Source organism: Miniopterus natalensis, chromosome 1, assembly GCF_054644295.1.
Source record: "Miniopterus natalensis isolate mMinNat1 chromosome 1, mMinNat1.hap1, whole genome shotgun sequence".
NCBI classification, from domain to species: Eukaryota; Metazoa; Chordata; class Mammalia; order Chiroptera; family Miniopteridae; genus Miniopterus; species Miniopterus natalensis.
In genome coordinates, this window is record NC_142081.1 from 53537250 (window position 1) to 53565099 (window position 27850).

The following is a 27850-nucleotide window of genomic DNA, read 5'->3' on the forward strand; positions in this document are numbered from 1 at the left end:
CCCCAACAATGGATAAATATATCTAAAGTGGAATTATTCCCATCTTTCCCAACACTGAATTTTGTAATTTCCATTTTTGCTAATTTAATGAGAGTAAAGTGAACATCTTGTAGGTTGTTTTAATTTTCAATTTTAAAATGATAATGAATGTGAACATTTTCCTGTGTTTTTTTAAAATGAAACTATTTCCATTTCCTTTTGTGTGAATTATCTAATCCATGGGTTAGCAAGCTGCTTGGTTTTAGAAATAAAGTTTTATTGGAACACAGCCATGCTCATTTGTTTACATAATGTCTATGGCTGCATTTGAGTTACAGTGGCAGTGTTGAGTCATTGCAATAAGCAAAGTCTAAAATATTTGCTATCTGGTCCTTTACCGAAAAAATTTTCAGACTTCAATTAAGCTTCATTTACTCTTGCTCTACCACACTTCAACCTCCAGCAATATCAAAGAGGGCTTGTAGTTCCCTCATATAATGGTAATTTATGTTTTGGTATCTTTGCACATATTCTTCCTTCAGTGTAGAATGTCCAAACTCCACTCTGCCAGAGAGGTTCTTCCTTCCAAACCCTCCTCGAGAGGTGCTCATGCTATAAAGCATTCCCTTTAGATTGAGAGAGAGAACTCACGACAACAGTGTGGTGATTGCCCAGGGCATGTCGGGGTCGGGGGTGGAGATAGGTGGAGGAAGGTAAAGGGGGGATAGATAGTGATGGACGGAGACTTGACTTGGGGTGGTGAACACATAATACAGTGTACAGATGATGTGTTGTAGAATCGTGCTCCTGACACCTGTATAATTTTGTTAATCAGTTTCACCCCACTAGATTCAATAAAAAGGAAAAAATTAAAATCCAGGTTTAAAATAAATAAGTAAAGCATTCCCTTTCATTCAGATTCACAACTTTATTTTTTGTTAGAAGATATTAACAGTTGGTATGAGAATCAGAAAAACAATGTCTGGGAAAGCACTTTGTAAAAGGAGAGGGTCCTATATAAAAAGTAACAACTTCTAATAAGAACTATTATTACACTTAGCAGCATCAATGCCCACGGTTCCTTCTACTTTTATTTCAAACCATTTACAAGGAGCTTTTTAGACAGAAGCACTCCAGTAGGCCAGTAGGCTCTCATGGCATAAAGAATCTGATAATGCCTTTCTTATAATGCCTCTTTATTAAATACCAGCAACGTAGTGGGGTACGTGCACTAGTTATTTTGGCAACACTAAAGGCCAATTTGAATAAATTATATTTCTCATCTATTTTTGATTAATCATTAAGATGACTCAAAACATCAATCAACCAAACAAAAGAGCCCAGCCCTCTATGCTGTCCTTCTATTTGAATCCGGAGACAAAGTTTGGAATCCTAGAGAAACATAAACATGGAATCTTGAGAAAATATGCTAAACCCAAAAGCCATTCTATCTTTTGGTGGCAGGTAATTATGCAAACATCAGACAAGACAATACTTTGGAGACGAGTTTCATTTATCCAGAAAAATAAAAGAATCAGAACTTAAACATACATTATAAATCCAAAATGATGCCTAGAAGCTTTGGGAATTCTTCTACTTATCTTTCCAAAGTGTCTACTAGAATTGCTCTGCCTCTCTCTCTTTCTCTCTCTCCTCCTCTCTCTGACTAATCCTCACTTTGAAAACATCTCATAGAAAATATTTTCATGAAATAGAATAATATATATCAAACCCGTAGTGTGTGTGTGTTAATATAGTTCACTAATTTAAACAATGATCTCCAGGGGGTCTGGGAAAGAGCTTAGCAATTTCCATTTGCTCTGTGCAAAGTTTAATATACGTATTGAAAGCCACAAGGAGAGGGTTCAGATTACAGGAGTGAAAGCCTGGCGGCTGTGAATGCTGAGGCCCAGACACAGAAGCTCTTAGTTCTAACTGCGTTTCTGGAGAGAAGGGCGCCAGCGTGTTCACCACTTCCATTAAGGAACAACTACTTATTTTAGTGGTGCCTTTCTCTCAGGAAGTGCAATATATAGTAAGGGCAGAAAAATCAGCAAAGGGGGAAATCTGTTATTGATTTTCTTTTCTTCTGTGAAATTACGTGAAAGCTCAATGGCTCGTAGCAGCAACTTAGTCAATAAAGTTCCATTTGAGGCCACGCAGAAGTTCAGTTCTCCCTCTATCCTTTCAGAGTTCCTCTAGTGTCAGGTTTTGTATTTAATTGTCTTTGGTGCTGAGACACTATGAAGCCTTTTATTCATAACACCACAAAGAGGATTATGCTAAAGGTAAACTGTGAAATATTCCCAGAAAATAAAACTCTGCCCCTCCTTTTTGGTTAAAAATCAACACTAAAAACCAAACCTGAAAAGCCAAAGGAAAAAAAATGAGATGATGGTGAATGGTAGGACTGCTTAGTGTAAAGCAATTTTTCAGTGTGAGAGCGTTGCTGGGCGTTCTTGAGGTTGAGCTGCAGAAGCTCTAAGCATGGTGTTCTCTCCTGTGGGGGTGCGGAAGGCCGTCTATGTCAGACTCGCCCTTATATGAGTGTACAGTTTAGTCAGAATACTTGCTAAGGTTTATTGGACATTTACTGCGTGCTAGATAGTACGCTAAGTCTTCATATGGTTTCTGTTCCATAGGGAAGCAATAAGTCGTCTGTGTGAAGCTGTCCCTGGGGCAAACGGAGCCATTAAAAAACGGAAGGTAAATATTGGCGTGGTTTTCTTGTTTTATGTTTCCCCACTATGGGAAAGATGATATCAAAATAGCTGATAGTTCATACACCATATGACTTAAGGTCCAGAATGGCCTTTATTAGTTGGCATGATATTAGAGATACAACTCGGAGTTGCTCTGGTCCCTCAAATTTTTCTGACTTGCCCGACGTTGTCTTAAATTATGGTGCCTAGAGTGACAGGGCAAAGAAAGCACCTGGGTTTCAGGTTAGAAAATTGGGGTTCGGCCTGGGTCTTTACTTTCCTTCAAACGTGGTATCTCCTTTTTCTGAGACTTCATTCTTGTTCCTGTAAAGTTAACTTCTTGAACCAGATGACCAGTTTGGTACCTTCCAATTAGAATAATATAATATATACATTCTGCATTTTAATATTTTAGACTCTTTAAACTCCTTGGCCTATTTTCAAATGGAAACATGGGTGCTGCTAGAGGTGAGATAATAACGCATGGGTAGAAGGAGATTTCGTGCTGAAGGAGTACTAGTTTTGATGTCAGATACACTTGGATTTAAATCCTGCCTCTGCCTCTTTTAAAGAACAAAAATGCAATCAAGTAAATTTGAAGATCTAATTGGCTTCATTGAGTGATTCTTGAATCGGGCAGCATCCCATCTAATAAATAGAGAGGTGCTTCGAGAAACTGTACAATATAGAAGAAGGTTTTTATGGGCAGACCTGTGCCAGACAAGAAAGTTCTTAGCAAAAGAAAAAAAGGACTGTTTTAGGCAAGGTTACCTTCCCTTAGGGAAATGTCTTATCAGGCAGATTGCCTCAGTTTCTTTTTCGGGATGCAGAGGACCCATATGAGAGATTACTTCACTTTACATTTTTTTATACTCCTTTCCCCCCCAATTAAAAAATTGTAGTAAAATATACATAAAATAAAGTTTGCCTATTAGCCATTTTAATTGTACAGTTTGTTGATGTTAAGGACATTCATGTTGTTGCACAACCATCCCCACCATCCAGCTCCAGAACTCTTTCATGCTGTAAAACCGAAACTCCACACTCATCAAACAATGACTTCCCATTCGTCTCTCTCCATTCTACTGTGTGTGTGTGTGTGTGTGTGTGTGTGTGTGTGTGTGTGTGTGTGTGTGTGTAACTCTGCTTTATTGGAATAAAGGAAATAGGCAACAGGAATCACACTTCGACCACCATTCCACTTCCAGTCCCTATGATTTGGACTACTCTCAGTACTTCATTTAAGCGGAATTGTGTAGTATTTGTCTTTTTCATTTAGCATAATGTTCTCAGAGTTCATCCAGGATGTAGCATGTATCAGGCTCTCTTACTTTTTAAGGCTGAATAATGTCCCCTTGTATGTATCTAATGCATTTTGCTTACCCATTTATCTGTCGATGGGCACTTGGATTGCTTCCGCATTGGAGCTATGAACATGGATGTGCAAATACCTGTTCTAATCTCTGCTTTCAGGTTTTTAGGGTATGGAACAAGAAGTGGTATTGCTGGATCACATAGTAATTTTATTTTTCATTTTTTGAGGAGCTGTCATATTGTTTTCTATAGTGGTTGTACCATTGTACATTCATACTAATAGTGCACAGGGTTTCAATTTCTCCATATCCTTGTCAACACTTGTTATTTTCTGGTGGGTTTTTGTGTTTTTTAAAGTAGTTATAGGTCTACTCAGATTTTTCTATTTGTTCATGATTTAGTCTCGGTAGGTCTAATGTTTCTAAGAATTTGTCTATCTCATCTGGGTAATCCAATTTGTTGGCATTCAATTGCTTATAGTACTCTTATAATCCTTTTTTATTTCTGTTGAATCAGGAGTAATGTACCCACTTTCATTTATGATCTTAGTAGCATGAGTCTTCTCTTTTTCTTAGCCCATCTAATTAGAGGTTTGCCAATTTTGATCTTTTTGAAGAACCAACTTTCAGTTTTGTTGATTTTCTCTTCTGTTTTTCTAATCTCGGTGTCATTTATTTATGCTCTAATTTTCATTTTCCCCTCTTTCTGCTAGTTTTGGGTTTAGTTTATTGTTTTCAAGTTCCTTAAATTATTAAGCTGGGTTGTTGATATGAGGTCTTTCTTCTTTTTCAATGTGTTTATAGTTATAAATTCTCTCCTTAAGCACTGCTGCATCTCTTAAGTTTTGATATATTGTTTTTCATATTCTTAATCATCACAAAAATCCTAGACAGCAACTTTTTATTTTTTTAATGCTTGTGATGTTCCAAAGGGCTTGAGAGTTCAGCTAGTTCAAACTCTCACAGGAATTCCTTTTATATAAACCAGGCCCCTACTCCCAGTTCTTGGGGGGAAAGGAATGCATGAGAAAAGTTCTGAGGGCTTAGATTCCACTACTTACTAAAGAATTTGCTGCATTCCAATTTAAAAAAAATATTCTCACTCAAGGATATGTTATTATTGATTTGAGAGAGAGAGGAAAGGAGAGGAAGAGAGAGAAACATCACTCTGAGAGAAAAACATCGATCAGTTGCCTCCCGTAGGCGCACAGACCAGGGATTGAACCCTCGACCTTTCCGTGTACAGGACTATGCTCCACTAACTGAGCCACACCGGCCAGGGTACATTCCAATTTTTAAAAAAGTTTTTATTAAAAAAATCATTTCATCTCATTGGATTCATGTAGAGTAAAATAAAGAGGAAGAGTATGGGCTTTGACCCATTTTTAACATTTAAAAAACATTCATTCTGTAACAGAATTCATAACTTAGAATGTTTTGTTCTTTTTAAAGCCTCCAGTTAAGTTCCTATCAACAGTTCTTGGCAAAAGTAATCTTCAGTTTTCTGGAATGAATATAAAACTGACCATCTCAACATGCAGCCTCACACTGATGAATCTTGACAACCAACAGGTAAGATCATGAATGTCATTTATAGCTTAACATATTCTTTATTTCTCTGGAGCATAATAAAGAGAATAAAGTTTCAGACAGTGTACCTAAAATTTACTAAGGCATAGGGGGAAAATATCTGCCAAGGATTTCGACAAAGATAATTAGGACAGCATTTCTAACCCATCACTGGGGCATTTAACTGCTTGCATACTTGTTCTTACCTAATTGGCTTTGTAATAAGAACCAAAGTACAAAGAATATAGTAAATACCGTTTGGCAACACCTATTTTTAATCAGTCATTTATTACTCTCTACCAACCCTCCCTAAAGAAAAAGCAATTTCAGCCCAGCCAGAGTGGCTCAGTTGGTTGAGCACCATCCTGAGCACCGAAAGGTTGCGGGTTCCATTCCCGGTCAAAGCCACATACCTGGGTTTCAGGTTTGATCCCCAGTTGGCAGAAGGCAACCAATAGCTGTTTCTCTCTCTATCTTTCCTTCTCCCTCCACTCCTCCCTCCCTCTCTCCCTCTCTCTAAGCATGTCCTCAGGTGAAGATTAAAAAAATAAAAAGCAATTTATTATCAGAATTGAGGACAGAGGATGGGTGATTGTTAAGGTTACTGTTCTAGCTAACTGAAATTTAAGCAGAAAACATTTTCTTCCAACTCTTGAGGTTGAAAGCTTTCTAAAATGTTATTGTATAAACATAATTTTTTCATCTTTATAATTTATAATACTATGGTGTGTCTGAGTTTTCACTGTTAACCTTATTTCTCAAAAGAACAGCATTGCTGAAGCAAATATAAAAGACATACAGGCATTGGGCTAAATGAGTCCTACCTTAAATAGGACTTTTTGACTTGCTTTTTATTTTTTAAACTAAATTCCTTACATCAGGTTATTTATGTGTCTTAGAGTCTAGTTTTTCTTTTTCTAATATGTACTGATTCGAGATTTTTAATATTTAAGGCTTTACTGTATGGAGTGCTATTGATGAGGGACTCGTGAAAGGTTTAATGTGTACTCGGCAGTGATAAAACACTAAGAGATTTTGAGGTCACATATAGTTTGAAATCCTGACTTTGCTATGAATAAGCTAGTTACCTACCACTCATTTTTATTATCAGTGAAATGAGGGTTATGGTGCCTATTCATAGAGTTTCTGCGGGGATGGATTTAGCAAAACTATGTCTCATAGGGTTATTTAGAGGACTAGGTAAGATCATGGATGTAAATCACTTAGCACGGCGCCAGTCACATGGTAGCTATTATTATTTACTCAAGCATTCTTCTTTGAGACCTTTACATATACTCAGTACTTAACAGGGGAAGCATATTATATACAATTATAGAATTGTAAGTAACATGTAAGTACAGTTATATACATTTTGACTTCCATTTTTTTGCCAAAAAAATTCACTTGCAGTTTTGAAGGCTGCTTTATTTTCTAAATTCAAAAGCAGAATAAAATACATTGATGACACAGTAGTATAAATCATCAGAGGAAAATGCTTAACATGAAGCAGTTCAAAATAGATTCCTGCCCAGTTGGGTCCTTATTGGTTGTCCAAAAGAAGTGATACCATTGGTATGACAGAACATCTGGGGCTGTACTTAGAAGATGCAACATATCTGGGTGGGAGGTAAAACATTCCTTCAGTCTTTCAGATGCTTGTCTTCAAGATATGTGTTGATTTAAAATTTATTTTTAGTTTTCACCCACGTGTATGGTACCAGGGACACTTAATGCTTTTAGTTATGAGATTCCATTGAGCATAGGAGCCCTTGAATTATCTCAGTTTTGTAGGGAAGGACGACTAGGCAGAGCTAGAGCCAATCTGGTGGCAGCCTTACAAGCAGAATCTAATGAGCATTTTTAAAAAAATGGTTTGTGGTGTGTGTGGTAGGGGGTCTAGTTTATTCTCGGCATTCCCTTCTCCTCCACCACATTTCCCCCCCCAGGCCACTGCCCTTAGAGATGGTATTGCCACGCACCCATAATCTGGCAGAACAGAAATAGGGACCATGGGTGTGGGTGGCTTCCACCACCAGTAGTTACAGCAATGAGGTGCCTTTGGGAGTGAACCCCATCTTTTCTGCACAGGCGGCAAAGAATGGGGTTGTGTTCAGCTCACGACTGGAAGGGGGACCAAAGTTAGGATCTCACTGAGACATGATAATTCTGAACTATTCTGTAGGCCTGGGGGAAACGGCTTGGGGGAGGGGTGTACAGTAAGTGCCAGCTCCAGATGCTTACACTCAAGAAGGTTTACACATTCAGTCAAAAGGGCAACTTAAATGTTCGAGGGGTGAAGGCAGCAGAGAAGCGACTTTATGGATGTAGCATGAGAAAGGGATTTATTAAGTAAATTCTCCTTTAAATAAGCTACCCTTTGAAGTTCTAAAATAAATACAACGATTTACTAATGCCTCCCCCTCCCTTAACTTCTAAGATATACTTTGGACTGAAAACATAAACAGGTTTGCGTTTATAGATACATTCATAGATGACAGAGCTTTTCTGAGTCAGATGGTTCATATTTATTTTCAGCCACTGAGAATTTTAAAAATATAACTAACCATTCGCTTCCAGAAAATGTCTCACAGAACCTCAGAGGCAGGAAATAAAACTATATTAAACATGTAATGCGTGCAGTTTTTAAAACTGACCATATCTTGGGATGGCAAAATACATTTTGGAAAAGCAAGTGATAGGGTTTTAAAAAAAATTTTTTTTTGGTATATTCCTTGTTTTAAAAATTCAAGCAACATACTTTAATATAGTATTTTAGGGCCTTAAGCAAAAATGTCAGTCTCAGTAGCTTCCATTCTTATATTTCTGTATTCATTTCTACATCTCCTACCACCAGCTCTAATGGCTACTGAAAATGAGAAGGGTAATAAAGAGAGGAGGGTAAAAGAAGCAGGAAACAGAGACATCCTTTAGTCTCAAATATTTAGAGGCCAGGCAGCTAATGCAGTGCTCAGGCACAAGAGAAAAGTGGTGCAAGCGCAGCGATCACTGGTGAGTGCTACTCAGACTCCCTGTTAGGGAGACAACACGGGGGAACACCGCCTTTCCTATGTGAAGGTCAATGAGATGCTTTTCCCCACGCCACTGTAGGTCGAGGACCGCCAGATCTCCCACTTTTGAAAAAAAAATAAAGTTGGAAACCTAGGAGTTTTACTTCTCTCTCAATTATAAAGTGTTGCTCCTTAATTAAGAAATTAAAATTATAAGCATGAGCCAAACAAAACAGATCTGTGTCCTTAGGGCAGCCGATGTGAGATATCTAAGCAAACGTCTGTAATATTTATGAATAGATCCAGAAATGCTCCCTAAATCACACTACTCACGCATAAGCTTAAGTTCCCTCTCCCCATGTCACAAAACCAGGATTAGAATTTCCCCAGAATCCCTTCTTTAGTTTCTATTAAATGAAAATATACATATACCTAATTATCCCTATTTTCAATTCAGGACCCCAAGGCAGAAATATTAAATAATTTACCTAGTTACAAAGCTAGTAAGTAGTGGAGCCTAGATTTGAAACAGGTAGATTGGTTCCAGTCTGTGATAACTTTAATATACAATAGAAATACAAGTGATTTTACACCCCTAACAGGAGCGTTAAATATGTTGCCATTTTCTACTTTCAGTAAATTAACAAGTATTAACTTCAGTGGTCTCTCAGTTCACTGCCTATTTTTAAGACCAACAAACAATTATTAGGAGTCAGTTGCAGAATGCAGGTCTTTCTCCACAAAACAAGCCTTGAAACCCAACAGGGAGTGGTTTTTTCCTTCCCCTCCTCTTGCTCCCGTCGGTCCCAGAGAAACAGAATCACACCCCCGTTTGTAGACCTGTTTTTTTCCTGAGCCTATTTCCTGACATCTTTACCTGGAGGTAAATGCTGGTCAGTTCATTGTGTACTGGCGTCCTTTATCCCCCATCACACTAGCAATTGTTCTTTAACCCGACTCACCTAACTGCAGCTATAAGCTGTCTGAAAATGCAGTGAAAGAAGTGAGGTATGGGGGAGGCAGGATTACTAAGTGTTACCTCCTGTCTGGCCTTTTCCCCACCTCTCTCTTCCTCCCCACCAAGCTAGTGTGATTATGATCATCCCTGTCAATCCCATATTTTACAGAAAACCACCCACCTCTCTAAGGCTCCCAATTGTTGTCTTTTACTACCATGATGGAGGAGCGTCTAGTACGTTTCTATTGATCGTAAGACCTGCCGATATACTGTTTTACTGGTCACAGCCTTCTGACATAATTATCATAGAAGTTTAGAACCTTAATAAAATAACCACAGCAACATGCTCATTAATAGAGCAGGTTTTCCAGGCTGGCAAATTCTTATAGGAATTTACTAAATTTAGTTTCCACATATTAATTTGCAAATCACGTATTTGAAGCTGGAACACTTTCCCTTATAGTGGTTAAATTTAAATCATAAAGTGGTTGCAATTATACAATAAAATAGAATACAATAAAAATAGTATATAAAGTGTGTATGCATATTAATTATTAGCCAAACAAAGTACACAGAACAAGAAATTTTATTATCTCAAATGCTGGTGTATAACCAATAACAAGCTTAATTAGAGGAGGAGACAGAGGGAAACTTCAGAAATTTCTGGAAAGGTTTAAAACTTCTAAAGGTTGACAGCATAATTGTTCATATAGTTGTTTTAAAATGTAGGGCCTTCCTTTTACTTGACAATTTTCACTTAACAGTTCTTTCATTATGAAGTTCAACCAGTCTTTTACCTGTAAAGTTAAATGAAAAACAGAGAGCAACAAAAACAGAAAATTTTTCTAGGGTATGAAAGTATTAGAAATAGTTTGTTTTGTTTGTACTTTCCCATACATTTTAATGTCTGAATTGGAAAATTTACTAAGCATTTTTTCATTTTTGACTTTTTAAAAAATGGTAAAGATAATGAATTTTCTTGAATTACAGATCACAGCTTTGTAAATAATCAAGATACATGTACAAATAAAATTTCAGATGCCCTTGGAAACATGTTAAGATACAGTACACATGATACATATTCCTTTTGGGTTTTGCTTATACTTTTGAGATACTAAGAATATTCAATTTATCACACACTAAAAATTTAGCCTTTGATAACTATAGCTTGGATAGATCACAAAGTGGAATCTTCAAAGTTTTCTCAATAGGCTTTCTGTCCAAATAACTAAAGACATCGGGTGTCCTAAGTTGGATATATTACTTCTTCTCATGTAATTAATGTCAGTGGGCTCTTGTACTGTCAGTTTGTCTGGGTCACGACTTACTTTTGCAAAACCATTCCTTACAGTGAATATGGAAGTAATTTTCTCCAATGCAAAGAAAATAATCTGGATCAACCACAAAGTCAAAGCCGTAGGTGTTTCAGGATATTCTTGAAAACAGGTTTCAACCGTCCTAAGATCCTTTTTCTTTAACAGTTCTTTTTCGCAACTGTGCAGTCACTGCCCTATTCTAATTCTGCAAAACAAAAAAAAAATTTTTTTTGAAGACCAAGTTTTTCATTGGCACGGAACTATCTGGAATAAACCCAAGAGACAGTGGAATGCTGGGTCTCTCCTCAAGTAGTTTCCTCCTCTTGTGACAGCATTTAACTACTCTTTATCAATAATCTCATCACAGCCGAGTTCTTCGGTCAGGCGATTGACGACCATAAGTGAAAAAAGCTCTTCGATGAAAGCCAACTGGTCGAACGGGGTCTTCTCGTAATGCATCTGAAAACCGCCATCCAGGGCCGCTTCCCTCGCTCTGGATGTTCTCAGGAACATCTTGTTGGCTTCTTCGAGGGCCGCGGACACTCTGTAGCCGGCCCCGCTCAGCTGCTCCTCCGGATAGTCGTAGTCGTCCTCCCAGTCGTCAAATTCCTCGCCCTCGTCCTCGCTGTCGAAGTCGGGGCCCGCGATCGCGCCCGGCTGCTCCCCGGGGCTGGGCCGCTTGGCAAGGCCTCGGCCTCCCTCTGGCTCCGCCATTGGCTGGGCCCCCTCCTCCTCCATGGGGCCTTCCTCCTCGAGCTGTGGCGCGGCCCGGTTGCGGGAGTGGTTCGGCGATGGCTCCCGGTTCCCGCCGCCTACCTCCATCTGCGGCAGGTCACCCTCGCCAGGCATCACATCCATCTGCAGGTCATTGCTCTCCTCGTACAGCTCGGACAGCTCCTGCATCGCCGACATTGTAGCAGCCGCTCACCCTCTCGCCAAGCGTTTTCAGCAAGATCGCAGCTACGCGGCTGTGCGGTTGTGCGCGTGCGCACGCGACGTGTGCGACCCTCTGCGTCTGCGCGACCCCCAGACCCCGCCTCCCGCCCCCCGCCGCCCGCCTCCTCCCGCCCGGCGCGCTGCGAGCCCCCGCCGCTCCCCGCTTTGCGGGGCGGTGCCGGCGGGGTTGGTCTGCGTTTCGTTCGGTCAAATTCATACGTAAAGACTGTGCTTGCGAGAGCGTGACTTTGTCTCCCTCTGACTTAACCGCTGTGCTGCTTATGATGCTATAAACTGGGAAATACGCGCCCGCGGTAACAACGCTTTATCTGCCTCTTCCCGCCCCCTCCCCGCCCCACCCCCACCCCGCCTCCGGCCTTCCCCCCTCTTCCAGCCCTCGGCGCGGGCCGCGGCTCTGCTCGTCGGTTCTCACCGCCTTTGTCTGCGCTCCTCGCCTCTGAGTCCACACCCCCAGCCGCGGGGTGCTCAGCCGCTAGGCAACAGGTCGAGAACGGATCCGTGCCTCCCCCTCCCCGCCAGTTTTTCCCATTAGGAAAAGTTAAAGTCACAAAGAAGTGTATTATCTGTGCTCTTTAAAGAAAGTTACAGCGAGGATATACTCGGTCCCATTTCTTTTCCCAAGAGGTGACTTTCCACCATTATCAATTTCGTGTGTATTCTTTTTTTTTTTTTAATATATCGTTATTGATTTCAGAGGGAGGAAAGGAGAGGGGGAGAGAGAGAGAGAGATAGAAACATCAATGATGAGTCATTGATCGGCTGCCTCCTGACCGAGCCCGCAACCCCAGGCATGTGCCCTGACCGGGAATCGAACCCCGATCCTCTGGATCCTAGGTTGATGCCCAACCGCTGAGCCACGCCCACCCGGGTCTGTGTAGTCTTTAAATCCTTTTCCTTTGCGTTTACATGGAGCTTAGGTCCTCGTGGAAAAATCTCACTTTCTTGAACGTCTCACACAACTGTCTCCAACTTACAAAACAAACCCCTCAGCAATGTCTTGAAGATTTAGCTTTGTTAGTAATATATATATATATGTGTGTGTGTGTGTGTATATATATACACATATATACATATATATATTTTCATAGCATTTCATTTATATAGTTATACTGTGGTTGGTCTAACTATGCAAAAATAATTTCCAATTTTTTGATATTATCAACTGTGGCTAAATGAATGTCAATGTGTGCCAGCGTTTCTCTAGAATAAATACCTTGAGGTGGAAAGGTGGAACCACAGGGTGTGCATACTGCTGTTTTAATAAATACTGTCAAATTGCTCTCCAAAGTTGCCATACAAATTTAAGCTCTGGCTAGCAGTGTTTGAGAATATCCATACCCTTGCCACATGTGATTATATTGAACATGATAGTTATATCAATTTGATATCTTGTTTTATTTTGAAGAGTCTTGATTTCTTGGAGATTGATTATTTTTCAATGTGTTTATTGAACATTTGTATTACTTCTGAAAATTAATTGGTTTTACTTTGGGTTTATTTCTTTTTCTTATTGATAACGTAATAATTCCTTATAAACTCTTTATATGAGTACTTTTGTCTTACATGTTGCAAATATATTCTCTCTTCCTGTTGTTTGTCCTGTTTCAGGGATCTTTTCTTATACAAAGTTTTAAAATGAGTTTTTATGTAATCTAATTTAAGGGTGTTTTTTCTAAAAAAATGTCTTTTTCTGTCTATTAAGATGGGCCTTTCCTATCTCAGTGATCACAAGTGTAATCTTTTATCTGTCTTCTGATGTATTAGTAGATTTTTATGAATCATACATTTGTTTATATAGATAGTATGAGGACAGGATTTATTGATATATTTTTCCATATATATAGCTAATTCAGCGAATTCCACTAATTTAGTCACTTGTTCTTTTGTCTGTTTGGTGCTACATTTATCATAGATTAAAAGTACCTTGCTAATAAGGAAAGTCTAGTATCTTTGTTTTTAAAAAAATATTTCTTTAGCTTTTTTTGTACATTTAGTCTTCCATATGAATTTTAGAATCAGCATGAAAAATTCCCTGAGTGACATTGGTGGAATTTTTATTGGAATTGCATGGAAATTACAGATTAATTAATGACATCTTTATAATATTATCTTTTAATCCATCAAGGTGATGTATATCTTTTTACTTTTTACTTGTTCAGGTAGTAGTTATACCCTTCAATGAAGTTTTCCAAAAAGCTTCACACAGTTCTTTATAGAGGTACTTTTGTAAAATGTACCTCCTTTACCCCTAAATACAGTCTCTAATTGGCTATTGCTGATATATAGGAATGGCATTGATCTTTGTATATTGATTTTGTTTTTAGTAATCATTTTAGCTGAAATGTAAACATAGAAAATATAAATATAGAAAAGTGCACACATAATAATGATTTTCACAAAATGAACATACTTGCATAACTATTACCCACATAAAGAAACACCATTTTATCCCAGAAAACCACTTGCTCTCTGTTCCTTTGCCCCAGAAGTAATCACTATCCTAACTTCAAACGGAATAAAATAATTTGGCTGTTTCTGAACTTCATATAAATGAAATCATTCAGCCTATATTTTTTTGTGTCTGGCTTATTTTGCCTAAGAAACAAGTTGTTGCTGGACTATCACAATAGTCATCATCACTGGGATTGTTCCCAGTTGCAGGCTATTACGAAAAGGCCAGTAATCATCTCTTTAGCATACCTTTTGGTGCACATATTTACACAGTTCTGTTGTATATATATTTAGGAGCAGAATTGCTTGGTCACTTTATGTAAGCTACTTTACTATATTCTGTTAAACACTTCTCAAGACAGGATTAATTAATAGGCGCACAGTTGGTATTTTAATGAATCTTCAAAACAGTATGACAAATACATCTCTGCAAATTGGTTGTTACGTTATGGAAAGTACAAACAAGTGATGCTAGAATCTCAAGTAAAAGAAATAATCTTCTTGGCTAAGTAATGCAGTTCACTCGAATCATCTTACTTCATACTGGAAATCTTAATGTTAATTCCTTAGGATACTTTTGGTGGTGAATGACTGAAACCCAATTCAAACTAATTTATAGAAAAATAAATTAATAAAATAGAAAAAAAGATCAAGGGGGGACAGGAATTATATTGGTTGAAATGATGAAACAAATGTTACCACCAGACTTTTTCCTATTTATTTATTTATTTTTATGGAATTTATTGGGGGTGACATTGGTTAATAGAGTTATATAGGTTTCAGGTGTACAATTCTATATTACATTATCTCTATATTGTGTGTTCGCCACCCCAAGTCAAGTCTTCTTTCATCACCATTTATCCCCGCTTTACCCTCTTTACGTTCCCCCACCCCTTTCCCTCTGGTAATCACCACACTGTTGTCTGTCTATGAGGTTTTTTGGGGGGAGGCTTAACCCCTTTACTTTTTGCACCTAGCCTTCCTACCCTCTCCCTTCTGACAACTGTTGGTCTGTACTTTTTTCTACTTTCAATTCTCAGCTGATTTTCTCCAGAGGGAAAGCTTCATTTTTCCAGTAGGATTGTCCGACATGTCAGCAAAAGGTGGCTTACAGGAACTTTGGGCTTTTGTGGTTTTTAATGGCAGAGAGAGATGTATCCTTTCCTATTGTCCGTATCAGTTTCTCCCCAAAAACACTGATTGGCTCTGCTGTGTCCAGATGTTTTCTGATTAGCTAGGCGTGGATCATGCATCCAGCTGCAAGGAGAAGAGCAATGAGATGCGCATGTCAAACCCACCCAAATCTCATCATCTAAGTGAGATTAATATAGAGTGTGGGTGGAGTAGATTCCAAAGAGATGCTGTCCAGGCAAAACCAAAACAAATGTATGTCTATTGGCTGTTAGATTGTATGTAAGTAGGAGTAATTAATTTATAGCATTATACATGTTTAATTTGTTTATGTTTTCCAGATTATTGCAAATCATCACATGCAGTCTATTTCATTTGCCTCTGGAGGGGATCCTGTAAGTATAGATTCATAAAAGTTCTTTTGTAAGAGTTAAAAGAACTTCCACGTAAAACATATTAGCCACTACATGTCCTTTCCAAATATCTTATTAGAATTTGTGAATAGCTACATGTAGCTGGTAATCAAAAATTTGATTTTGATGAAATGTATCCTGTCACTGATTTTTAAGATATTTGGATTAGTAGGTGAGCTAATAATGCTCCACTGTGGTATTAGCCATGGAGTTATAATCTGAGAAGCTTTTTATAGAGAACATCAAAGTTATGAAAACAAGTATGTCATACATGTGTTGCCAGTCCTTCTTCAGAATCCTCACGTAGAGCTCCAGGCAGGTGCTATTAACCAGCTGGATCTGGCATATGAGGGGAAGCCTGTCTGCCTACAGGGCAACTAAATCTAGTCTAGAATGAGCAACCAGGTTTGCAGGAACTTAAGAAGGTAAAGCTCAGGTGGGGAGAGAGAACTGCAGTTTCTCTCCACCACGAGGCCACATGGTGCTCACTTTCCATGAACGGCATGGGACTGAGCTGGTGGTGCTCTTTCTGCCGGCCTACTTTGCAGAGTGGAGGGTCATTTCCTGATTTGGTACCGCATCATTTCTGGGCCAGAGCAAAAGGAGAGGGGCATTAAAGCTAAGGAGCCTGTGACTGAACAAAAAACAAATCTGTTCAAACTGAGGGAGTAGGAGAACTTTGCTCCTCTGTGACATCATGACATGTTTCTACTTGCAAACATATAGAAGGCTAGAGGAGGGCAGAGTCTGACTTTCATAACGGCTGATCATCAGTAATGTCAGGAAAACATGGGGAACATATGAAGACCTTGTCCTTACCGACAATATGTTACTTTTCTGCATTTATTATTAAAGAGTATATTCTTCAGAAATGAGGCATAAAATCCACTTTGTAACAGTCGATTTTTCTCCTCTCCAACATATTTAGCTTCTCTTTTCCAATTAAGGAGCAAAATTTAGGGTCATAAATGATAGGATACATAACCAGAAACCCAAGAGAGGTATGGAATGGTATTAAACGCTAAATCTGGTGGTAAGTGTTTTGATTGATTTTAATCTTGAGGCTAAATATTTAAAGGAAAAATAAGTCTATCCTAAAAGGAAATACGGTTCTGAAGCTTCTCTGTATAATCATTTCCTTTACTGGTGTCTAATGTATTTAAGCAAGTTCTTCCTTTTGGGTGTTGGCATAACTTTTTGTGTGTGTGAAATACATAGTTAAATGGTATTTCAATCAGCCCATTCTTTAAATCATCTCAATAATTACTTGTTTTCCCATGGGCTCCCAGTGACTCAAACTGTTTAAGCTTGTCACACCTGGACAACCTGCCTCGTTCCTTCCTCGAATTGTAGGAAAGAGAAGCAACCTTTATGGGATTTTAAATCACTGTTGTTTCTTTTCTTTTATCAATGAGTACTTAATTTTCCCTCTAGGCTTCACTATGTCCTCACCTTTCAGCCTTGAGTATAGGTACTTTCAAATGAATATTTTACTTCCGTGGTGCCACCATTTAAAAGTACACCAAATTTTAAGAGTTCCACCTTTTCCCCAAGAGATTTCACAAAGGGCTCATTGTGGATTCACCAGCAAACAGGGGCACACAAGGTGCCTGCCCCTTAGCAGCTGCAGTGTGACCCCAGTACTGAATCTGAAGTCTGATCACGGCAACACCAAAGGATGTGTTTGGTGGCAGAGAGAGTAGCCTGAATCGAGCCTGAAAAGCCCAGCCCTGTCTCTTCTTCTCACTCATTCTAGTTCCACTATCCATGAAGGAACTCCAGTACTTTCCTTAAGATACTTAAAGTAATGAGTTCCATAAGTGTAGTGTGAAAAATAATTGTTGCCATTTGCCTTAAATGTCCCCTTTTGAGTTTCAAGTGTTACTGTCATTTTTAGGATTGGTGTGCAAACCCTTTTATTTACCATAAGCATTTATCATAAGCATGCCCTGCACGATGTCTATCATACTTTTCCAGAATCCTAATTATTTTTAGACGTCTTCATGTGCCTTTAGTTCTGTAGTTCTTTCAGCCCACCAAAGCATTGCCCCTACCAAAAACAAACAGTAGAGAATTTGTAGCTTCCCACTGTGGGGAAGTTTTTACCTACTGAATTGCGTGGGACTTCAGTGCTTCCTACAGCTGGGGCAACAGCCTGCTGATTCGAAATAAAAACTGGAGCCTCCATAAACATTGGCATTAGAGGTCTCCGGGTGAAGTTTTACCCTCAGGTCAGGGAAATTGGAGGGTAGAATGCCAGGAGTCAAGTAGACGTTACCTATGTATCCTCTCTAAGCTGCAGGGTTCCCATCTGTAAAATGGGGAAGGACCATCCTTGCCCCGAAGTGTCCGGAGAATTGAGTGAAATGACTTGCATAAATGGGTAGTGCCTGGCCCAGAGTGATAAGCAAGAACTATCACCGTGGTTGCTAACACATGTCCGTATTTTTTTCAGGACACTCACTGAGATAATTCACAGCTTCACAGCTAACTGGGTACACGGGGTAGGAAGCTAAGTCTCCATGGCCTAATGTAGTGCCCTTCTTTCTACCCTGTTTTCTCCAAAGTTTAAAAAACACTGGACATTCTTCCTTACTTAGTGACCTTTGCTCACCCTCACCTTTACTCTCTTCTCAAACACAGTTTATATGTCTTCCTCTGTCAGCCCTGAAGACAGTTCTCAGTAATGCTTCTGTATCTAGATATACCTTCTCCATTTCAAAATGCATTCACGAATATGACCAGATTAAATACATTTTCTCAACAGAAACCCACACCTGAAATCTGTATGTTCATATTGACCATTGTCACCCCAATAAGTTTAATAAAACATAAATAAAAAAATGTTTTCTCATAGTTTCCCCCACTATTTGTGCTTTACTTTTAACATTCTTTAGATTCTCCCAGATACCTGCAGTTATGGAATTTTAGAGCTCTGAGACTGTTCAACACTCACTTGAAGATGAGGAAACTGAGGCCTGCAGAGGGCCCGTGACCTCTTTCCCATCATCTACTATACCAGACACCACTGTCGGCATCATGCCGCCTCTTTGACTTTAAAAATAGCAACTAAGCCCCCAGCAACTGTGGCTTTCCTATATTAATGTAAAACAAAGCCTGGAGAGATGAACTTACATATTTACACGCTATTTCAAACCTTTTACCTTTTTGCATAAGAGAAATTTACTTAGGTGTGTGTTATGTTTTGAAATAACTCAAGACTAGTTATGCTGATCCTGAGATACGCTTCCTGTCTGATTCATCGTGGGTTAAGTGATTGTCCTTGAGGGTATTGCAAACACTGGCCTTTATTTCCTGCCAGTAGATTGCATCTTCCCTCTAGAGAGTCATACTTCTAATCTCCAAATGGCAATGTGCATTTTTTCCCTGAGAACTGAGATAACAAAAAGCATCTTTAATTATTCAGATCTTATTATTCATCAGCTTACTGTTTTCTATAAAAATTAGAATTGGCTTTTTGTTTGTTTGTTTTTACAAAATCAGCAACACATCTCTCTTTTTTAAAAAAAACTCTTTAGGTTTTAATGGGCTCCCTTTTTCAAAACTGATTTTTCCTTTCTCTATCTTGATCAAATAAATGCTTATATCACGGCTTTATTGTCCCTGCACGCAAGCAAACTAACAACCACAAAACTCAAAGCGTTTCTTTAATCTACTTGTTTTCTGATGTACATGGTGTCTGAACAGCTGGGAAATCATGATGCCACCCACATCCTAGTTTAAGACACCTTTGTGATCACATAACCCCTGGTATTTCAGCTTTCAACACAGGAGAGTCACAGCCCCTCACCATTTTTTAGGATATATGTCCTAACCTATTTCCTACCTGTATTCTTTTATTCTTAGTGACATGGTCTGCCTCTAAGTTTTAATCTTCAGATTCTCTCCCCATGGGGCAGAGAAAGTGGACTCCACAAGTACTGAGTTATGTGTGTATTTATGTTCCCTCCTAAGATGCTTTCCTTTTCTCTTTGAAAAGAAACATTAGTATTTAAGTCCTCGCCTCAGTATCATGTCCTAAATGTACTCTTATCTTTCAACAGTACAATCCATTCATTTAAAATGCGATCATTTTCCATTTTTTTATAGGATACTACAGACTATGTTGCCTACGTAGCTAAAGATCCAGTTAATCAACGAGGTATGGAAAGCAACTTCTAGATTTTCTTAAGAGCTGGTGTATACCAACTTTAACAAGTGATAAAGCGTTATTTACAATATACAGAGTGATGAGGATTACTAGAGTAATGCTCTGTTGGGTTCTGGAAATATCATGTAAATTTGAGTTGGAAATAAATAGCAGAGCAAAGTAGAAAAAATATATATAAGTGTGATTTAAATCCCAGTCATTTGAAAGACCCATGAACCGAAAGTCTTAAATATTTTTTTAATAAAAAGAAAAGCTGTTTTGGCTCTGATAGAAAGGGCTGGACATCTTCAGTGGACAAATGAATTACAGATAAGACCCAACCTTGAGTAGTTATTGCCCTGCATTGGCCTGTGTGTGTGTGTGTGTTGTGTGTTTATGTGTGTTGAGCCCATGCACTTGCTGTTCAAGAGCCTGGCATGTCACTTTGAGTGTTTGGCTTCTCATCTTTTGGATCTCAGTTTAAATGTCTTCTTCAGAGAGACTTTGGTTGAGAGTACCTCCTCTCCCCAGTTACCGTATCCCACTCTGCTGCATCATAACACTTCATTTCTCTTTTTTAACACTTCTTCCACATTTTTATTATTTTATTTATTCACTTATTGATGTGTTTAATGTCTGTATTTTCTACTAACGGCTCCATGATAGCAGGAACTGTTTATCATTTTCACCATTTTTGCCCCCAAGCGCTCATCACAGCACTTAGCACATAGGTGGTACCCAGTAACTATTCTGTTGAATGACTGAGTGAATGGAAGAGTGAGTTGATTGGATTTCTCATCTCAAGATTTAGCAAGGTAGCCCAAGGAACTCATCTCCTAGCAGCACTTTGGATCGAGGGCCTGAAGTTCCTTAGGCCATTAGACTTCTCTAGACAGAGGTGGTTAGTACTGCTTCTCACCCCTACCTCTGGATCATTCAGACCCCTCTTAGAAAGGGTGCTAGGATGCTTCTCTTCCTTAACTAAAACCTACTAGTTGGGCAACATCCACTGCCATCCCAGGCATAGAGTTTGCCCAATACATTTACTAAGTACACATGGAGTGGAATTTGGAAATTAAAAAAGCTGTAAGACACAGAGGTGGAAATGTATATGGCATGCTAGGGAGCAAATGAATAGAACATGGTAGAATGTAGACTGTGTATGGAGGAAAAGAAAGGTCTAAAAGGCATCAAGAGGGCACACTGGAGAGAGCTAATAAGTAAGGATTGAATCCTGTGAGCAGATGGGTGGAGAATGCTGTTTGCAAAGCAGTGTTTCAGGAAGACGGACTGGGCAGCAGGATGCAGTAGGTGGATTCAGAGAGAACCCTTAAGGCAGGAGATCCAACAGCAGGAAGCTGTTGTGATTGTTAGAAATAAAATTGTGAGGACCAGCTGCTGGCACAGAACCTGGCACACGGTAGATGCTCAGTATATGCTTGCCAAAAGAACATGGCCCTGATAAGATGGAGCGGAAGGAACAGGTGGCAGACACTATGCAATACTTCATTGACATGGACTCTTAATGATATAATGAAGAACAGACAATGGTCAAAGAGTGGTAGGAGAGACAGGAACTAGTGCAGGGGAGACAACAAAGGATACCAGAAAAGAACAGCCTCTTTTAATTAAACCTGAGCATGCTATTTTTAGGAAGGCCTCCGAAGGACAAAGTCTTTAATCTTAAACTGAAAAGGACAGGGTGAAAGGAAGAACAGATCAGGAAATCTAGATGTTTTAGTTAACTGCCATCAGTCAGTGAATATCTCTGGGCATGTCATGGCTCTTCAGTAAATGGTGGTGAGAAATTCAAAGGTTAATGCTGGTTGCTGGGGGTAGTGGCCAAAGAGGATCTGCATGCTTGCGAATATCCCCTTTGCTTAAGTGAAACGAGAGGCAGAGGAAATGACCATGGAGCTCACTTGCTTTGAAAGATCCTGTTTTGGTGTTTGAGTAATTCATCAGAGTCCAGCTGCTTAAATGGGATCTGCAGGGATCCTGGCTGGGATTGTGAGAAAGTATTTATGTGAACTGTTGACCAAGTTCATGGATGGGATTTGAGAGACAGAAACAGTCCAAATAGGTTTCAGTTTTTTCTTTCTTTAGCCGTAGACTGTACAGAAAATAAGAAAGATGCTGGAGCCAGACAGACTGGGTAGGAATCCTAATTCTTCCATCATCTCACCATATCACCTTAGTCACGTGGTTTCACGTCCTTGAACCTCAGTTTCTTTCAGTGGAAATAGTAACATATACTTGTGGTGTTGGGAGGAGTAACTGAGATATCACACAGAAAGCATCATTTTCTTTCCTCCCTCGTCTCACCTTCCTTCTTTGGGGAAATAGGTCTGTCTAGTAGATAGATGGCTTCAAACATAGGGAAAAATTCTTGGATTAAAAGTTAGTATGTTTCTCCATCACTTACTGCTCCTTTTCCTGTCCTCTTGTCCCTTCTCTTATCTTGGTTATAGAAACCTCTGTGAGTAGCCACTCTCTTCTCTACATACCCCTACTTGCACACCCCTCTAGGGTTAAATCTTTTCCCTTCACCTGAGCCTCTGGTCTTGAATTTCTGCCCAGAATTACCGATACAGCCTTCAAGTCCACAGTTATTAGTGACATACTAATATACAAGAAGTTGAGCCAATTAATCACTGTGCAAGAAAAAAATTCCTGGCCACCACAGGCTCATCATTTAGTGGGAGAGAGAAACATAACCTGTAGGATGTGCACAAATAAGGGGGGGAACCCAGAAAACAGTGCCTGGAACATAGCAGGTGCTGTCAGAATTTGTGAGAGAAATTAGTAAAGACACAGGTCACAGAGCCATGTAACAAGAGCTTGGGTTATGTGTTTGGACGATGTGTGTGCCTACGTGCGTGAGTGTGTATGTGTGTATGTAAAGGTGAGACTGCAGAGAAGGGAAGGGGTAGAAGTAGGAGAGCTATGGCTGAACAGATAGGCCAGAAACAGATTGTGGAGGTTTTTGAATGCTGGTCAAAAGGTCACTTGGAACCTTTGCAGATTCTGAGCTTTATGAAAACATTGATAAAAGGTAAAATGTGGTTTAAAGAGATAGTTACTCCTGAACACTTCTTTTTAATTTTTTTAAAGTATTTAAAAATATATATATATATATTTATTGATTTCAGAGAGAGGAAGGGAAAGGGAGAGAGAGAGAAACATCAATGATGAGAGAGTCATTGGTCGGCTGCCTCCTGACTGCCCCCAACTGGGTATCGAGCCCACAATCCAGGCATGTTCCCTGACCAGGAATTGAACTGAGATCTCCTGGATCATAAGTTGATGCTCAACCACTGAGCCATGCCGGCTGGGCCTGAACACTTCTAGTAGTGTAAATCCAAATAATTTGGAGAGCAATTTGACAGTTTGCATCAAAACTTTTTAAAAAAGTAAATACTTTTGAACCAGCAATTTCACTTCTAAGGAAATAATTAGGGCATGCACAAAGATTAAGCAGGAAAGATCACTGTCTTTATTTTTTCCCATTATTTATGTAAATTAAAGCTGGTGTTATAGAATAATAGTGACATGGGGAAAATGTTCACAATTATTAAGTGCAGAAAGCAGATTATGAGACAATGTGTATAGTATGATTCCAGGTGATTTTTGGGAAGTAGATACACATAGAAAAAAGATTGGAAAGGCACATGACAAAATGTTAGTTGTAGTTGTCTCTGAACAGTGAGACTTTATATAATTTTAATTTCTTCTTGTTGTCTTTTTGTCTAAAACGTCTACAATGAATATTTATCACATTTACAAAAGTGGTCTAAATTTTTGAATAAATACAAAAATAATGAAAACAGAAAGTGTTATAAAATTACCTAGTGAGTTTGGTTCGTCCAGGGGAAAATATGCAGCAAACAGGAGAAGCCTGGGGATGAGAGTGATGGTGGTGGGCAGAGGCAGGCAGAGAGAGAGGGGGGTAGGGGAAAGAGAGAATATGAGATGTGGGGGGTTTGGAAAAACTACAGCTTCTTAGCCCTAAGGGTGAGTGAGGTCACCAAAGAAGGAACCCAGAAAGAAGAGGGCTGAGGGTGTCAGGGTGAGAAGGCAGAGGGACGGTGGGGAGCCAGAGTGGTAGTCAGGAGAGGGGAGAAAACCAGGAGAGGAGTAGCACCTAAGAAGGAAGAAGACACTTTGGAATGTCTCATGCTGAAAAGGAATTAAGAGGAATGAAGGTGAAAAATGCCATTCAGTCCAGCAATCAAGAGGCCATTGGTTACCTTGTGAAGCAGATGTCAGTGGACTGGTAAGGGCAGGAGCCAGACCTCAGGGATGGGAGCGTGGCTGACAGGAAGTGCAGCCAGGCAGAGGAGACCAGGCTTCATGCTAATAATCCTGAATGTCCCCACTGTCTCCTGTGTGCTTGGTCTACTTTTAGCACTAGTGCATTCGGGTCGGGGCAGTCGCCACTTTGTTCCGTCTTGGCTGGGACCCTTCAGTGAGCTCCTCATTTTATAAAAGGCCTTTTCTGTAGAAAAGGTAAGTTCCAGTAAGAATGTTTTGAGTTTACTTAGTGACTAATACAGCCTGCCCCTGTAGTTGCCACAAATGAGGAAATATCCTCACCTCTTACTTCAAATGTGTAGCAGTCCAGGAGGTTTAAATATTTTCTCTGAATCTAGTCTGGTAAGAGGCCCTGGTTTACCTGGGCTACCTAGATATAGGAAGGCCATGGTTCTGAGTCTCTGAAGAAAGTTAAAAATGAGAGACTGTAAAACCAATTTAAATTAACACCTTTATTCAGATTTATGTTTATGGCCGTAAATATATGCACTGCTGTCCTGCTCACATAAGGTAGGGCTGGACCGACTACTGGCCGCCGCCTTCTGGCAGGTTTCTCCCTGAGGGGTGGTGGGCTCCATGCCTCGATCCCACAGCACCATCTGGTGGTTAATGTGAGAAGCTGCAGTTTTCAATTCCTTGTTTTCTAGTAACCAAAAACAACAACAAACCCCAAACAGAAACAAAACCAAAAAATTTGCCTATTAAAAACAAATATAACATACTAAAGAAAAGCCTCTTATCCTTTATGAAGTCTCATTGTTCATGACTATCTCATTAGGAAACCAAAAGTAAAAGACGAAAGAAAATGAATCTAAGATTATTTTAAATGTTACTTAATACAGTACCTGATACCCAAGGGTGGAACTGTGGGTCTATCTGGCTCCCAGGCAGAATGGAAAGAACCCAGATCTGCATCTGATGCCAGTCGTGGAGAGCAAAGCTCAGCCTCCAAGCAAAGTTATATCACTGGAAAGTCAAATTCATTTTTGGGAACTGGTACTTTTTATATACTTGCCTTTCTTCCTTCCGCTAGCTAAAGATTGGGCAATTCTTGGCCAAACTGGCCGCTTATCTGATCTTTTGGAGGTGTGTCTAACCCTGGGAAACGGGCATATCTGTATGTGATTTAAAGCCTGTCCCTATTCTGGCCCATGACCAACTTTAAAAAGAATGAAGTCCGCATTTACAGAGCAGCGTCTGAGTGGCAGCGGTGGCGCTGTAAAAATGTGTGTTTCCCCAAGGTGCCAAGGCTGCACAGACCTCTGCACAGGGCCAGCCTTTCTGTCAGTATCGTTTCTTTCATGGAGACAGGCTCCACTCTTCCCTCCCTCCCTCCCTTTTTTCTGTTCACTCATTCATTCATGTATGTTTGAATGTTCTGCCTTTCTCATTGTCTTCCCCGTGTCTATCTCTAGGCATGTCCTTGATCCTAAGAAAAAATAAAATTATAAAAATTTTTGCCATTTTGAGATTATTTCTGGTCTTTTCTTCATGTTTAATTGGGCCAGGAATTTATGAGATGAAAAACAAAAGAATTCAACTGAATTACCTTTTTATATTTTTAAATCACAATGTGACAACTTTTTTTGGCACAATTAGAGGCTACATCTCCAAGGGTACTTTGTAGGTTTAAGGCTATGAGGCTTGACCAGGAAGGAGGGGACCATTTCCACAAAGACCCCTGCAGTCATTTGTGCCACTCAGTGCTATAAGAACCTGCCCCACTATGGGGGCTCACTGTAGGTCTTATTTTAATAAAATCGAAGACAACTTCTGACAGTAGAATTATTTATGTGATGCAGGGAAATTGGTATTTATTTAATCAAAACATTTTTAAAACACCTATGCTTTGGTCACTATGTGAAGCTACTGTAGAGAAAAAGAAGGGGCCATGTAACCTGTCAGTCTAAAGGTAGATCAAACATTTTCCTTTGGTAGAAAGGATAGAAATTTATAGATATTCTCAGTTGTGTTTTCAAAACTATAATTAGCTTTTAGTCTACTTCAGGATCCAAGTTGCTTCTTTAAAGGGACAACTTTAGCCCAGCTGGCATGGCTCAAGGGTTGAGCATTGACCTAGGATCCAAGAGATCACTGTTTGATTCTGTCAGGACACTTGACCGGGTTGCCCAGTTGGGGGCGCGCAGGAGGCAGCCACTCAATGACTCTTTCGTCATTGATGTTTCTGTCTCTCTCTCCTTCCTTTCCTCTCTCTGAAATCAATAAAGATATATTAAAAAAAAATTTTTAAATAAAGGGACAGCTTTATAAGAAATGATCAATAGCTCTTGGAAGTTTGACACCTTAGCGTTGTTTGTAATAGCATCTTGCCCCCCCATCCCTTCCAAAAGCATCAAAGACATAAATCCTTTAAGTAAATATCAAGCTAATATGAAATGACAATTATCTGATGTTTCGTGACATGATTATCAACACTAGGCTAAGAAACACCATAGTAGGTTCTACTATAACCTACTATTACAGGCTGTGCAAGTCAGTCAGATGTGAGTGAATTGTGTCTTACTTTAAATAAATACAACATTCTTCCCAAGACAATTCAAAGCATAAAATCAGGCTTCCAAGTCAACACAGTTAAATCATTCCATAAAGTCAGGTATCTCTCCTCTCCTCAGGTATCCCTTTTAGTCATGGGTCCCAGTGCTGGTTTTACAGCTCCTGAGACCCACGATGCTTCCCCAGTATCTAACCTGATTCCCCATCACTCACACACTCAATCCTTTCCTGTTCTCAGAGAATAGCTGACAGTTTTTACAACATTCTTGCATATATCTGACCATTTTCAAGCTTTTCTTCATCCCTCAGTTGTTCAGGCTATACAAACCAATATATATTTTTTAAAAATTCTCACGAGACATTACCTTTGTCTTGAAGTCATCCCCAGGACTCTTTCTAAGCCATTCTTAGGAAACCTCAAATTTAGTGCGATCTTCATATTGCAAGGCCCTAAGCATGACACCATCCTATAACCGAGGCAAGGATGATATTCCTGGTGGTGGGGAGAGGGATTTCTAGTCCCTGAACGCGAGCTCCTGTTTTACATACGGCAGCAGGTTTGCTCATTTGTTTGTGATGGTCTCTAATTTGCTTGCGAAAACTAGCCCTTCCTAGTAACTGCTTCTTGGAGAAAGTATCTAATAAAAACTGTAATATTTCTGGTAATGTCACCTTCACGAAATCTTGATTTTGCTGCTTATTGGAGATAGTTCTTACATAGGGTTTCGAAGACGGGTATTACTGTACCATCACTGCCAGCAGTGATAGGCCAAGGGATGGCGAGAGCAGGGGCATACCAAAGCCTCTGTCTTCGCTAGCAGTTCATGCTGCTTTTGGGGGAGAGGGGTGTGGAGGCTCGGAAAATTCCCTGTTTTCAGCCTTCCGCAGCCTCCCGTGCAAGGACGAGACTGAAACCCTCCTCTTCCCTGCAGATGGCTATCCTAAGCGTTTCCTGTACGGAATTCTAGCGCTAACCCTGAGCTTGCGTATTCCTTAAAACCATCCTACATTTATAAAAATGTGAGCCCAAAATACCTGCCCCAAGACTGAAATTTGTGTTTTGAGATCTTTAGAT

General features: G+C 39.6%; 2 protein-coding genes across 2 annotated transcripts in view; one reads left to right on the forward strand and one right to left on the reverse strand.

The window, feature by feature from the left end:
* Window positions 1–27850, forward strand: part of SHC4 (SHC adaptor protein 4) — a 96002-nt gene that overhangs the window by 49041 nt on the left and 19111 nt on the right. The window contains exons 3-6 of the mRNA XM_016211067.2: window positions 2622–2685; window positions 5447–5566; window positions 15726–15779; window positions 19908–19959. Of these exons, the coding sequence (XP_016066553.2) occupies window positions 2622–2685; window positions 5447–5566; window positions 15726–15779; window positions 19908–19959 (290 nt within the window). The remainder of the gene's footprint in view (window positions 1–2621; window positions 2686–5446; window positions 5567–15725; window positions 15780–19907; window positions 19960–27850) is intronic.
* Window positions 10098–11809, reverse strand: EID1 (EP300 interacting inhibitor of differentiation 1). Its single transcript, XM_016211077.2, has one exon. It carries the CDS (start codon window positions 11755–11757, stop codon window positions 11185–11187), a length of 573 nt encoding a protein of 190 aa, XP_016066563.1. The 5' UTR covers window positions 11758–11809; the 3' UTR covers window positions 10098–11184.

What these genes read in the sequence shown, in the direction of transcription:
- EID1 (XM_016211077.2), bottom strand. Translation starts at nt 11,757, where the DNA reads ATGTCGGCGATGCAGGAGCTGTCCGAGCTGTACGAGGAGAGCAATGAC.